The sequence below is a fragment of the Eriocheir sinensis genome, chromosome 52 (genome assembly GCF_024679095.1).
Source record: "Eriocheir sinensis breed Jianghai 21 chromosome 52, ASM2467909v1, whole genome shotgun sequence".
NCBI lineage: Eukaryota > Metazoa > Arthropoda > Malacostraca > Decapoda > Varunidae > Eriocheir > Eriocheir sinensis.
The window spans coordinates 6136199-6151024 of NC_066560.1; the positions used below are offsets into that span (position 1 = coordinate 6136199).

The following is a 14826-nucleotide window of genomic DNA, read 5'->3' on the forward strand; positions in this document are numbered from 1 at the left end:
TTGCAGGTAAACAACAAGGGAGAAGGGAGGTATACAGGTTCAATAAGAAAAAAATATATCACATTTAATTGATTTAGACAAGATTGGCTTTATAACGCGCTGATATTTCGTTTCCTACGTAACTATAACTACTCTTTTACTGTCAAATATGTTCTACTAGCCTTTAAACCTCCCTAGAAACCCCCAATGCCCCTCAACACACACAGTCGCATACACATATACTCAGTCACTCACCCCACGTGCCATTGTTTATCGTTTCCTACGTAACCAACTACTCTTTTAATGTCAAATATGTGTTCTACTAGCCTTTAAACCTCCCAGAAAACCACCAATGCCCCTCAATACACACACAGTCACACACAGTCGCATACACACATATACTCAGTCACTCACCCCTCGTACCATTGTTTATCGTTTCCTACGTAACCAACTACTCTTTTAATGTCAAATATGTGTTCTACTAGCCTTTAAACCTCCCCAGAAAACCCCCAATGCCCCTCAATACACACACAGTCACACACAGTCGCATACACACATATACTCAGTCACTCACCCCACGTGCTATTGTTTATCGTTTCCTACGTAACCAACTACTCTTTTAATGTCAAATATGTGTTCTACTAGCCTTTAAACCTCCCAGAAAACCCCCAATGCCCCTCAATTCACACACAGTCGCATACACACATACTCAGTCACTCACCCCACGTACCATTGTTTATCGTTTCCTACGTAACCAACTACTCTTTTAATGTCAAATATGTGTTTTATTAGCCTTTAAACCTCCCAGAAAACCACCAATGCCCCTCAATATACACACAGTCACACACACACACACTCACTCAAAAGCCACGTGCCATTGTTTACACACACGAGTGGTGGGCGTGACGCAAGACCTCACTTCTTCACTCCTGTCATCGTCTTCCAAGTCCTCAAACACACAACAACCCTGCCCAGCTAAGTAAGTAAGTTTCACACACAGTCTTGAGCAACCTGCATCTTTTGTGGGTCTAGAGGCCCAGCTTGGTTCCATGGTCTACCCAGCCGGCCCATGGAACACTGAAGATTGGGTATTTTCCGCCTTCATATTATGGTTAAGGGACATGTATTTCGTCCTTTAAGTATAATATGGAGGCGTAATATCGTATTTTGGAAGCGCGTAGTGAATCTCCACAATTACCGAAGATTGACCTCACTATTTGCTTGTACACTGACCTCCCTCTGTTCCTCTACTGATGCTCTTCTTTTTCTGACCTCTGACGCTTAATTTGTACCACCTTGATCTTCCTTCCATTGTAGCCTTTCGTTATTCTTCTCTTTTCTTTCCCAGCTTTCAACCAAGACTGTTTTCTTGTGGATCACCATTCAACTTAATATTAACTAAAGCAGAAATGCAAAGTTTTGGAGCTATCTTATTAACCCGGTAGCAGCGACGGGCCAAATTTGTGGCTTTACCATGTAGCAGCGACAGGCCAAATTTGTGCCATGATATAAACTCCCAAAAATAAATTATACATAATCTGATCACAAATGCTTTGATATATATTATGGAATGGTTTGTGTGAGGGGTGATTTTTTCTCATTTTTCTCGCTTGGAGGGACCATTAAGAAGAAACATGATCCCCGCTGCTACCGGGTTTAATGTAGAATCACTTAGGTGTAAGGACTGATCACCTAGTCTGGACCATGGGGTCTGTGTTGTCTGATTTTCTATGTAAATTCTGTGTAAATATTGTGTCACACTGATCCCCATCCCACTAATGATGTACACTTGTCCTGCAGGTGTGGTTCAGCCATAGTGGAAGATGTCAGCCGAGGGTCCGCCAGTCCACCTGCTGAGGGTGATGCCGTGCAAGCAGGGGACAGTGAGGGCTGTCAGGTTCAATGGTGAGTTGGTGTAGAAGGGTATTACTCCAGAAGTACACCCATATCACCATGAGGGACACCTTTGTGCTATATGAAGTAGTTTGTGCACATTCAACTGTCATATTGCTGTACCATTGCAAATCACTTTCATGATTTATATTTTTTAATACAGTCAGGGGGTAGGTATCGAAGTATTTATTTCCATGAATAGCATTTTGACAGTGGGGCACATGTCAGGTTTGAGTAGTTTAGATTTACTTTACTTAGGTTAGGTTAGATTTGGTTTGGTTAGATTTAATCGTTTGTGATAAAATTATATATATTTTGCACTGTACCATTGGTTGTTGTCACTGGCATTTGGTAGTTAGTTATATAGTTAAGTCCACACTGTCCTGCCTTTCAGTGGATGGCGGCTATTGTCTCACGTGTGGCTCAGACAAGTCCATAAAGCTGTGGAACCCTCACAAGGGGACCCTCCTGCACACCTACTCTGGGCATGGCTATGAAGTGTTGGATGCCAGGGGCTCCAGCGACAACTCGTGAGTGTGTGTGTGTGTGTGTGTGTGTTGCCAATAATGCAGAGAAGTTTTAGACACGTAAGTCCATATAATTTAGTGGAATATTATATTGTCATATCTCTGCTGTGTCCAGACTCATAGGATCGTGTGGCATGGATAAATCTGTGATGATGTGGAACGTGAGCACAGGACAGTCACTGCAGAAGTTTCGTGGCCATGCAGCAAGAGTGAACTGTGTCTGCTTCAACGAGGAGTCCACCGTCATACTCTCTGGCTCCATGGACGGCACTGTCAAGGTGTGGGACTTGCGTAGCCGCAGGAATAATCCCATTCAGGTGAGTGGCCACGATGTATTAGGGCTTGTGAGCTGTCTGTTGTTACATGTATCCTTTATAATGTATTGTGTGTAATGTGTTGGGTGGATATTAACCCGTCCGCTGCGATTGGCACAGATTTGGCTTTCACTGGTAGCCTGGTCACATATAGTCCCAGGTCTTTCTCTGCCTCTGTGGTGGATAGTGGAGTGTTTCCCATGTGGTATCGGTATGCAGGATATTCCCTCCCAAGGTGCACGACTTTACATTTTACTTCATTAAATTGTAGCAGCCACTTTTTGTTCCATCCCTGTAGCTTGGTGATGTCTTCTTGTAGGAAATCCGCAGTCAAGGGGTTAAAATGTATTGGTTTCTTGGGCAGACACTGGATGATGCCAAGGATTCTGTGATGACGGTGAGCATTTCATCCCACCTGATACTGACTGCATCTCTTGACTGCTACACCAGAGTCTATGATCTGCGGAATGGCCAGTTGACCTCAAATTGCACTGGCGGTATGTACTATATCTTGTAGTTCATCTTGAGTACATACCTATAATGGAAATGAAAAAAATGGGCTTCTAGTTATCCTTCATAGCTTCTTTGGGCCCATTATTTCTGTTGGGGGATGTACTTGGTTATTTTGAGTAGTTGTAAGGTATTGGGTTAGCTGATTATACAATGATTAGAGGATATTGACCTTATATTTCAGTGTTCTGACAGAGGTATGAAAGGAAGAATATATTTATCTTTAATACAGGAAATCCCCGATATACGAAAGCTCGATGTACGAAAATTCGGATATACGAAAGTGAAAAATATAGGACAATTTTCGGTTCACGAAAGACATGCTTCGCATATCTGAAAAATGACAGTTTCAGCGCCCACTGTTTACGACCCGATGTCTATATCGGTGCGCCGCCGTCAACAACCTCACGCTTTTCGCAGTGATTAGGCAGCAAGTGTCCATGTCCAGTCCCTCCACTTCAACGCCATCACTTAGCGTTGCCAGTTTGTGAACCCCTTGCTTGACTCGAATCAAAACACATCCCAGCCAGCGTGAGGAAGCGTGAGGGTGATGGAGGGGTTGGGGGGCTTGAGTGGTGCGGTGGTGTACTGTTTGCACGTGTTTGAACACGAGTCGAAACTGGCCTTTCACAGCTTGGGAAGTAAACATTGGCAATGTTAAGTGATGAGTTGTAGTGACGAGTTAGAGGATTGTCTAACATATGTAATGCATTTCTATAACAGTAAAGGAACAGGAAATGGTAATTGTTTTTAATTATTTATGAGCCTTGCGTTTCATTGTATTGTGAGTAGTAAATTGCTTTTAAGCATAGTTATATTTAACTTTTTTTTTTTTTTTTTTTTTTTTTTTTTTTTGCTGGCGCTGGTCCCTAACCCCCCTATTTATTAACAATCCTATGGGGGAAATGGCTTCGATATACGAAAAATCGATAAACGAAAGGTTTTTTCAGTCCCTAACCCTTTCGTATATAGGGGATTTCCTGTATATGAGTATGTGTATGTGTTCATATATGAGGCAAAGACTTGATATCATTCCTGTGGACTGACTACTGTGCTAAAGAAGGCTGTGGACCAGTCATTATGGAAGGGAGTTTGAATAATCTTTCCTGCCTGGTTCCAGAGGGTGTGGTGTGTGCCTCTCTCAGTGGGGACAGCCAGTGCATCCTGAGCTCCAGCTCCGGGTCCTCCCTAAGGCTCATGGACAGGGAGACAGGGGAGCTCCTTGCCCAGTATTCAGGTCATAACAGTAAAAATTATAAGGTAAAATTGCACCACCCTCCCTTTTCAGAAATCCCTCTTAAGACAGCTACACATGCTTTTATAGGTATCTCAAATAACCATACAAATGCAAGATAAGTTAAATTATAGAAACTACATATATTTCCCTGACATACATTCAAGAATATTTGTATTATTTTAACATCTATTGTGCTTTCAAAGGTGACTCAGCATTTTAGGTGGAGGGCTCATTTCATTCAAATGTTTTGCAGGTGGAAAGTTGCTTCACAGCCTCCGACACTCATGTGATGTCAGGCTCCGAGGACGGCTATGTGTACTGTTGGGACCTCGTACAGTCCACACTCACCAACAAGTGAGTAAACTTGCACCACAGCAGCAGTAATAATAATAGCCATCATTGTTATAAACAGCATCTCTTCTGTGGCTTAGTGATTAGTGCACCAACTTCAAATCTAAGACCTTTAACAATAAAATCTTGCTTTCCCCTTACAGATTAGAGCACCAAGGGTGTGAGGTGGTCTGCTCCCTGAGCCCCCACCCCTCCCAGCCCCTCCTGCTCACTGCCTCCCTGGGCCAAGTGTGGCTGTGGTCGGCACATCCAGAGTCCTGAAGACAGTATGGTAGACTCAGTTGCATTATGACTTCCTGCTGCAGTAAGGACGTTCCCCTGATAGCCTTGTGTTTATCATAACTCTATGAAAAGTTAATCAGGGAGATAGTGGGGATGAAACTCAGAGAATTTATCTGAGATGGTGAATCAGTCTGACCATTATCGTCATGTGGTCGTGGTCATGCGAGTTGCCAACCTCATACAAGGTGGGCCATCATGCTACCATCATTTTCCCCGAGACTTGTTTCAAGTTATATCCTTTAATGGTAACCAGAGGACAGTTGTATGTAACTAAAGATTATTTGAAAACATAATGGCAGTGGAGGATGTCAGGTAGCTGACAAATGATAAGAAGGTGTGGAAAAGCATGTGACATAATGAATGCAATAAGTCATGAAGTCACTGTCTGATGTAGGACCATTGATGATTTGTGGAACCTTGCATGTGGCCATTGATGATGCTGTAATCATAACAAATGTCGAGGGCTGAGTTGATAATGCTTGGATACAAAACAATTGGTGTTCAGGGAGGTAACCATAGTTCTTCCAAACACCTCTGTTGGCATGGGCTGATACTGACTACTTGACTGAAACAGACCTTAGCTTGGATGAAAATGTTAGAAAGTCAACAGTAGACAGCCAGCTTGTCATTGGCTGAAGTCTTTCCATTGATATACATGTGAAGAAAAAAAACTATAGTACATTTAAGTAGAATGACGGTACCTGAAAATCCAGTTTATAATGTACGTATACTAATATAATGATTTAAAACTAAATTTATAAAACCCCAGATTTTCCAATCATCCTATTTATTACCCTAACATGAGTAAAATATGACATTAGTTTCCATGGAACATAAATATTTGTGGAAAGGTCAAATCTTTGTAAATCATATCCAAATTAGTCCTCATGGAGCTAAAAGTATCTATTCAAATGTAAAGATAAAGTTTGGGGCATACACTATAGCTGCAGGTGGCCCTGGGACTTATCTTCATCCCACTGACCTACTGCCCACTGGCTGGGATTTGAACCCAGGCCTGCAGATTAGTAGCTAGGTGTACTGACCACTTCATCTCAGGGGGGCATTCCCCAGTATTCAGGAGTGGTCAAAATCTTAAGACTACCACATATCTTAATGCTTATACTATAATGAAAGACAAATATTATTCAGGTTTTATTTGTGCAAACTGAATTTTCAAGACAATAACAAACCTTTCCTATATAGTATATGATTGATTGAGGGTGACTGTTAGAGCAGGTGAAATTAGGAAGACAGTAAGAAGTATGTAACTTATGTGCAATATATAGATACTACAAACAACTTCAGACACTGAAGTAACTAATTACAACTATTTTATGACATAAGAGTATTGACATTTTGAAACAGGAAGTACTGTAGATACTGATGCTTTTAGAGTTACTTCAAAAATCGGCTAAATGTTCAATGCGCTTAATTTCACCTGCTAGACAACCTGAACGCCATGTTTTTATTCACCATTTTCACAATACCCAAAAGTTAACGTATGAAGCCACTGATACTTAACAATTTATTTCAGTATCTTCCTCTAGTAATGAAAGACCAATAGCCAGCTGGGTAGCCACTCCAGAAGCTTAAGAAACATTGCAGCAGCTTACAGATCAATGCATTCAGTAACCAACCTCTGCACCATATTGGCAGAAGGTAAACTTTGTCAAGATCAAGCATGTCATTCATTATATGCTCTGGAAAAAGCTGGTCTGTTTAAGTATTCTTTAATAGGCTCATCATACTGTACCACTGCAAGTTATCAAGTCAACAATAACTAAATTTCAAGCAGCAACCCCAGCAAACAAATCCAACCCACAAAAAAATTCAATAATGTTCCAAAGAATATATATAAACACCCTCAAACAGCATAAGCCAAAGTACTCTAGCTTGTATTGACCGTCTTAGCCATATGGAAAATTCCCCTTTTCACACACTATATCAACAAACAAAAGAATATTAATGAAGCACAGTACTGGGAGAGGGAGGTAAGGTCTGCTGAATAATGCCAGTGAGTTTTGAGCAGCCCTGAGTCGGGGGTGCTGGTCCTGGGCTGGGTACTGGTGGGGGTGTAGTTTTGTCTCGAACAGAGCATGGGGGGGGGGGGGGGGGGTACTTCTAACCTTTAACACCGAGGTTTGTAGAAATCTATATTACTTCAGACCAACAGAGCCTGGTCACCGGATATTTCATGTTTATGTTTAATATAGGTAGACTAGATATATATTAAAAAAAAAAAATCCTTTGTTTATGTTATGCATATAAATATAGTCAAGATCTTGATAACTTATATTAATAAGAAGAGAATAAATTTTTAATATAAATCAAAGTGTATGAAGTCTAGTGCAGTAACAAAATAACTATAACATATATAAATTTCATTTAATTTAAAGTCATCTGAGGACTAAGCACTGGGTGGCAGTGTGGCGCCTGCAGGGAGCTTGGCAGCCCGGCGCAGCGCCACTGTTAAAGTCTTCACGGGAGTGAGAGATGACACTAAGTACACGTCTTAGTTTCTTATTAAAGCTGGCAGATGAGTTTCACTTCACATAACTAAATCTCAAAAACAACTGACATCTTGGTATCCTGAACTGCTGTACAGGTAGTGCCAAAAGAACCTGCGCTATCACAACCTTGTTAGTGATAATGGAATGCTTGCCACTGCCCAACCTGGCACTGTGCCACACCGTGTTCTGGGCACCATTGCAGTCAAAAACAGCATTCCAACCTTTCTTACAAGATTCTAAAGTCCTCATCCTTTAGTTTGATGTACATCAAACCTAAAGGAGTACAGACAAGTAAATAATGAACAAAAAAATATGCAGATTTCTTACCCTATTCATACTGCTGTAAATCTGGAAAGTCTGAGAAACATATTACATGGAACGAAGGTCACTTAGGGTTGAGGGTGAATCCGGAGCCAAGTGGGCAGCACATGTGTTAGTTGGCTGTAGGGGGGGAGGGAGGAGCGCCATTGTCCTGGAGGGAGAATCAAGGGGCAAGCATTGAACGACCAACTCCTTCTTATATCTCTGTAGAAGCAGTAAATTTTCCTCCTTCTTATCAAAAATATTTAAGTTGGGAGCATCACAACTTGAACCAAAATTCATCTGTGTTTTGGTGAGTATACCTGTCTAACACACGTTTCATACAAGTAGTAACTGGTAAGGTGGATATATACATAAGAACATCTTGTATAGGCAAACCGGCCTCTTGCAGACTCCTTACGTTCTTATGTTCTAACTGGTAAGGTGGATATATACAGCCCCACACGCCCTTTACATTGAATAACAAGTCGCTTACCTGGTTACTGTTAGCAGGCTTGGCATCGGGGTTGGACCGCAGGGAGCTGGGACGCATCATGAAGAGGAAGAAAGCAAGGAAGGTCCACATGACAGCCAGCAGCATCGTATTCTCCATGCCACTCTCACTGATAGAGGATCTTGGCCCTGGCACTGCAAGAGATTAATGACAACAATTGATTTCTTTTTAGGATCTCAAGGGTCCCTACATTCTGCATCATACAGTTCTTGGCAGCTGTCATACATGGACTAAATCTGTTACAATACTTCAGACTTTCACATAGAAGGTTATGGATTTTAATGTGAATTTTGTAAAGATAATAGACATTCTTCTTTTTGTTTAATGTCCATATTTTCCCTTAGGGGGTTGGACAGGCTAAGAGTCTCTCCCACTCTTGACGATCATATACTCTATTCTCCCTGACAATCTCATAAATTATCGTTCACATGTCAAAGTATCAGTATCAAGCCGTACATTTCTATCAAGTGAACATCTGAAAGCCTATCTTAAAGTCTGTCCATTGCTCATGCTTAAACTACCCACAACTGTCCCTGAGACTTACACTCTGTGAAGCATTCATTGTCTGTGCAGTAGCTCTGAGACTGCCGCAACTGAAAGAGAAGAAAATATTCAGAGCAAATCCTTATTTTAGTATTAAACTTAATCATGAAGTTCATTTTGTCATGACTGCAAGACTACTAGGGACCTCTGGCAATCATGATGTATATGTTCAATACAGGTAGTGGGTTCTAACATAAATGAGAAGTGTAAATTTGAATGAAAAAATAATTAGGTCCAAAAATATAGGTTTGTGCCTCTGACTGAAAGTGAGTAACAGTAGATAATGGACACTGACAAAGTATTTTCACAAGACATCAAATATTTTGTGACATGACACTGATGGGAAAGTGCCTTTTCATAGACCACTAGACTCTATTAGTGATATGACTGCTCTTAAAAGTATTTGTCTGAATTGAAAAAAATTAAGTTATACACAAAAGGCAGAACAAGTACTGCAAATGAATACATGAGGGTAAAGAGAGTCCTGAATGAATATATAGGAGGTAAGGAGTCCAGCTGTCCTCTCTTATCACAAACTCAGGACACGTCATTCACTCAGCCCTCACACAAGGGCAGCCTAGCATTCTGCCACACAGCTCAAGACAGATGTTGCAACAAAACCAATTTGGATCATCAACTGTCATTATTCTTTTTGTTATTTATTTAGAACTAACTACGCATTGGGATTGGGTAAAAAAGAAAATTGTTAAAAGGGAAAGAAATCCATAAAAACATTTGAACGGAAAAACATCCATTGGCTCCATGAATTAATCAGTGTTTTTATTTATATATTTAGTTAGAACTAGCTATTGGAATCAGGTAAAAAATGTTAAAAAGGAAAGAATCTAAAAATATAAAAATACATTTGATATTCAAGCTAAGCATGGTTAAAAAAAAAAAAAGTGATTTTAACTGCCCATCAGTTCAGAACAATATGTAATGCTTTGTTTCTTTTTGTATAGTTTCTGTAACTGATACACCATGCTTGTTATCAGGGGAGACGACAGGTGGTGGGAAGCTGCCAGATGGGCTGCGAAGGCATTCATGACATGGGGAATTCAGAAATGAAACAAATAACATGGAATAACAAATCTACTATAAATTTTAAATCTGACCCAAAGCATTTTCCATTTTCTTCTGTACACATAAATTGCTTATTTTCAGAAATCACAGCCATTAGGAATTGTTCTGAAGGATGGAGAGAAGGAGTGGCTCACATCTTGCCCAACAAAAAAGATCAGCCATGAAATCGATCCACCAATACTTACCAGGGAGAGGAGTCGCCTCATGGCCATGTCGTGGCTCCACACACACTCACATGGGTCAAATCCTCCATCAGCCATCTTGATGTTCTGAAGGAAGAATAAGTTGTTAATTCCTTTTTTTTTTTTCTTTTTTTTTCATAATGTGCTTTATTTCATCCCAATACTTTGCATCACTAGGGCAGACAGTATCCCTGAATTGATCAAGCTGGAGAAAATTTTTAAGACATAGAGAGTACATAGACACTATAAACATTAGTTACATATTAGTATATTAATTAATGTTTACTGAACAGAAATTTAAGCATTTAAAAAAAATTGAGAACACCATTAATATTTAATATGAAAATAAACTCAAATTAGATATGAATGATAACTTAAATAACTGTAAAGCTTAAGATATACATGCTATTAATTTTCTATTCAGTATAATCTTTCCTACTCTTTGTGGCTTCCTACACCTCCACCACCAATACCTTTTACCATGTAATGATACCTCTGGTTATTACTAATGACATAAAATGTAATTATACAAGAGCCATGAATAAAACATTTGGTGCTCTGGTACAAGTAACAAAAAATTATACATGAGATTAACCTAATCATGTGAAATGAGGCAGAAGGAAAGTGGAGACAGGATATATTATAAGATATATTATCCCCACTGGCATTTTTCAGTCACCGCCGAGTGACCTAAGACTACCCACATGTTGTCCAGAAGACCACCCATCAACCTGGACTCTAGAAGAAACCATCCAGTGAATCGAGAATGAGTTCCGGGGGGCAGCATGAGCCAAACATAACTGGCACCACTATAAAAAAATTGCCTGCACCACGACGGGCTTGGGCCGACCATCTGGCCCATGAAGAAAGCCTACTGGTGCAATAGGCAGGCATGTAAAAAAAAAAAATAATAATAAATCACATGAAATGATGCAGAGGCAATAAAAGATAAATAAAATATATCACTGCACACTGACCATCATATATATATATATATATATATATATATATATATATATATATATATATATATATAGATATATATATATATATATATATGAGAGAGAGAGAGAGAGAGAGAGAGAGAGAGAGAGAGAGAGAGAGAGGTTAAATTTAGTTGTGAAAATTACTAACACCATCAAGATTGTCAACACAACACTGGTTTCACTGAACTACAGCTGAAAGTATAAATATAGAAAACTATTTAACCCTTAATTATGAAAGATGTGCCTGCAGGGACTTTGCGTGACTACTCAACAGAAGGAACAAACAGCCTCTGGGTGGGCGAGTGACGGCGATGAGCAATGCCTTGAAACCCTCACTACAAGAAAAAAATATATAGTGACGTCTTTGTCATCCACCGTGAAGGGCCTGGCTGACAACTTGAGCGTGACGGATGCGCGCGATGGCTGTAATACACTTAACACCACCCACGGTTCTGCCCACCAACTCAGGACAGCGGGTGGAGGGCAGAGTCCCGCTATGCCCCCTCCTGGCCTTCACGCGCCTGCCTCCTCCCACCAACACCAACAAGCTGCCACAAATTTCTCCCCGCCCTGTCACCCGTCACCCCTTACGTCCCGCTGCAGCACTGGGGTGGGATCTAGCTGCCTTCACCTAGTCCGGAGCAAGCTTGTACCTGTGTTTATGCTTATCAGGGCGCCAGGTGAGTGAGGGAGTGCAGGGAGCCACTAATTAGCGCCAGGTGCCAGGGCCGTGCTAGTGTTTACTACAGCTGACGTTGCACTACGGACTCAGTCACTCAGGGCTGCCAACCTTTCCTTTTGTTCCTTCATTTTCCTCTATATGACCTATTTATTCACTACTCACCCTCCTCCGTTGTTTCTATCCTCATTTATCAGTGTTTTGACTATAAATTTTCCCTCAGCACCCTATCCCACAGAGGTATTTATAAATGGCCTGTCAACCTTTCTCATTCTCCTTCATTTTCTTTTATATGACCTATTTATCTAGTACTCACCCTCCTCCTTTGTTTCTATTCTCATCTACCAGTGTTTTGACTATGATATTTCCCTCATTACCCTATCCCAAGGCGAATGGCAAGTATATATCATTCATTTGTCACTTCCGCTCCAGCTGAGGCCATTAATTATACATATCCAGCTGCTCCATCAGTTTGTCACCTCCTTTAATTATCCACGCCACCATGAATCACTGAAGGTTTATTTACATTACGCACTGTTCAAATATTATGCTTCCTTCTGTGTCCCTAATCCTGACATTAAATAGTGACCTTGGCGCCCATGTCTTACGTAATCTGTTATGGGTCTCCTGTTGCCAAGTAATGTGTTTGTTCTGATGTATTAAGCGATTGTTCTTGAGAATTGTCCGTTTAATATTATAGCCTGTTATTAGCTTACAACCATCCATTAAGTAGTTTTCCATATACAAGCTCGTTGAATCAATTATATATAGGCTGCTCGTTAATTCGTGTCCATTTGTTCTGAAGCTGTACGTTATTATTAAATGCTTATAGGACTATGTAGTCTGTTTAATATTAGCCTGTCATTAGCTTACAATCATCCATTAAGACTATAGTTTTGTATACAAGCTCATTATGATAGTAGGACGCGTTCATATGTTGGTATCCATTTCAAGCACCAATGTTCTGAAGCTGTACGTTGTTAATTATAATGCTGCGAGACTCTTCTGTTTAATACTAGGCTGCCACCATAAGTGTTAATTGTATACAAGCTCGTTATAATAGACTCGTTCCTGTACGTTAATTAATTGGTTGCCTATCAGTAGACTATATATCCTAGCAGGCAACCACTATGGCCAGGGGGGTTAACATGACGTGTGCCAGGGATTACCAAGGAGACTACAAATATAACAACTATGAATGCTACGCGCCTTTCATTATTCATTACGAGAATTTAGCTAGTGTACACATATATGCTGTTTTACGAAGAAAAAGTAAAGACAATTAAGGACGTCTATAGTTACAGCAAATACTATAGAAGCGAGAAAGTTGCGAGAGAAAGCTAATTACCATGACACTGATATATATAAGCACCATTAAGGCATTTTTATACGATTAACTCAAAACTCGGAATGACCCGTGTTCAATTAAATCTTGGCATATAAATCCATAAACACATAAACATATTTTGCACTAACCGTTATGCCGGACGTATTACTTGGGTTCCGTGTCGCCCAGTGCTGCCAGATTTGGGGAATTTTCCCTAGTTTTGGGGAAATCATGATGTTGATGGGGAAATGGGGAATTCATGCCCATTTTTGGGGAATTTTCATATGCGACTTCGGATTTACTAGAAAAAATGGGGATTTTTCATTGTGGAGCAGCATTTTCTCTTAGTTTGGTAATTCTTCAACACATCAATATAAATAATATGATACATAATAACTTTAACGGATGTATCTATGGAAATATAATAATTTTAAGATGAAGAGGTAGCCACTAGTAGGAAACAGACAAGTGATAACGGAGTGGAAGTGAGTGGACGCGTCCAGTTCGCGTCCGCCGCCCGCGAGACAGCTCCCTTACTGTGACTGTGTCACATATATTTATTGGATATTGGATCTTTCAGTTAACTAAAAACATTGGTTGGATTGCTCCATACTAGGCGATACTTGAAAGAGGATTTTTGTTTTAGTTTCCCTGTAAGTATCACCCTTCTCCAACGCATGACCTCTGAAAGCTCTGATATGTATGATTCAGAGTGAATCATGTATATGATACAGGATTAAGGTTAACTAAGCAATGCTACATTTAAGTTTAAAGTTATAATAAGTTTTGAGAGAAGTGTACTACCTATGTTTTTCATTATTGTATTTAAGTTTTCATATTAAAAGTGTGTTCAGCATAAATATAATTGGATCTTCAGTTAACTATCCCAGTATCCTATTGTCCATACTACAAGTAGAAAGAAATTGGTATTTTTTTTTAGCTATAACTCAAATAAAACTCAATTAAAACCAAACTTTTTGAAATGGGGAAATTTTGTCCAAAATGGGGAATTTTGGCACTCGGATTTGGGGAAATGGGAGTCATTGCATCTGGCAGCACTGGTGTCGCCGTCACAAGACTCCGTGGGAGGGAGATATGTAAAGACCTTGCACAGCTTCTGAGTTTAATATTCTTCCTTATTAGTAGGGCAACAATTCACTCTTGACTCTTCACTGGCCACTAGCTTAACTATGACTGGGACTGACTCCTCTCGCCCTCTTCTTCTATATATATATACAGAACAGTAGAGTCTAGAACGTTACAGTATATATTAGATCATACAAGAACATGTAGGAAAAATATGTGCGAGTTAGCAACACTTCCCGCCTGCCCCTGCTCGCTCCTCTCAGAGTCTTCCAGAGGCCCATAGACCCCAGGGGAAGCTTCCAGCACAACATTGATTTCACTCATTAAACCATTTCATTCATCATAATTTAACTCATCGATCGGCTCGTATGTATTTCCTTTAATCTTCGGGGTCAGTGTCTTCTTGGGTCCAATTAGCTTAATTCTCTCTAGTAAACTAATTTGTCTTATATCATCTTACGTGTTGCACTCATCACCTGCTTATAATTGGTATGTGAGGAAACACCAATTAAGTCATATAGTT

General features: G+C 40.1%; 2 protein-coding genes across 5 annotated transcripts; one reads left to right on the forward strand and one right to left on the reverse strand.

The window, feature by feature from the left end:
* Window positions 1-64: 64 nt before the first annotated feature.
* On the forward strand, window positions 65-7211 carry LOC126982972 (WD repeat domain-containing protein 83-like). Of its 2 annotated transcripts, none has more exons than XM_050835338.1 (8): window positions 65-962; window positions 1780-1884; window positions 2267-2402; window positions 2515-2716; window positions 3078-3210; window positions 4344-4483; window positions 4714-4814; window positions 4955-7211. In XM_050835338.1, exons 2-8 carry the CDS (start codon window positions 1803-1805, stop codon window positions 5070-5072), a joined length of 912 nt encoding a protein of 303 aa, XP_050691295.1. In that variant the 5' UTR covers window positions 65-962; window positions 1780-1802; the 3' UTR covers window positions 5073-7211. The 2 variants fall into 2 exon arrangements, with proteins under 2 accessions (XP_050691295.1, XP_050691294.1); XM_050835337.1 differs by having other exon boundaries at window positions 65-958.
* LOC126982976 (small integral membrane protein 14-like) lies at window positions 6233-12031 on the reverse strand. 3 transcript variants are annotated; one of them, XM_050835344.1, is made up of 5 exons: window positions 11865-12031; window positions 10229-10312; window positions 8962-9010; window positions 8400-8551; window positions 6233-8075 (listed from the first exon to the last, which is right to left on the reverse strand). In XM_050835344.1, the coding sequence occupies exons 2-5, from the start codon at window positions 10301-10303 to the stop codon at window positions 8037-8039; spliced, it is 315 nt and encodes a 104-aa protein (XP_050691301.1). In that variant the 5' UTR covers window positions 10304-10312; window positions 11865-12031; the 3' UTR covers window positions 6233-8036. The 3 variants fall into 3 exon arrangements, with proteins under 3 accessions (XP_050691301.1, XP_050691303.1, XP_050691302.1); XM_050835346.1 differs by lacking the exon at window positions 11865-12031 and adding an exon at window positions 11672-11724; XM_050835345.1 differs by lacking the exon at window positions 11865-12031 and adding an exon at window positions 11609-11659.
* Window positions 12032-14826: the final 2795 nt, after the last annotated feature.

Excerpts from the sequence above, each read along its gene's own strand:
- LOC126982972 (XM_050835338.1), top strand. The coding sequence starts at position 1,803 with ATGTCAGCCGAGGGTCCGCCAGTCCACCTGCTGAGGGTGATGCCGTGC. Across the intron at positions 1,885-2,266 it reads GAGGGCTGTCAGGTTCAATG|TGGATGGCGGCTATTGTCTC; the intron begins GTGAGTTGGTGT and ends CCTGCCTTTCAG. Across the intron at positions 4,484-4,713 it reads ATAACAGTAAAAATTATAAG|GTGGAAAGTTGCTTCACAGC; the intron begins GTAAAATTGCAC and ends AATGTTTTGCAG.
- LOC126982976 (XM_050835344.1), bottom strand. The coding sequence starts at position 10,303 with ATGGCTGATGGAGGATTTGACCCATGTGAGTGTGTGTGGAGCCACGAC. Across the intron at positions 9,011-10,228 it reads TGAGGCGACTCCTCTCCCTG|TTGCGGCAGTCTCAGAGCTA; the intron begins GTAAGTATTGGT and ends CTTCTCTTTCAG. Across the intron at positions 8,552-8,961 it reads CAATGAATGCTTCACAGAGT|TGCCAGGGCCAAGATCCTCT; the intron begins GTAAGTCTCAGG and ends AATCTCTTGCAG.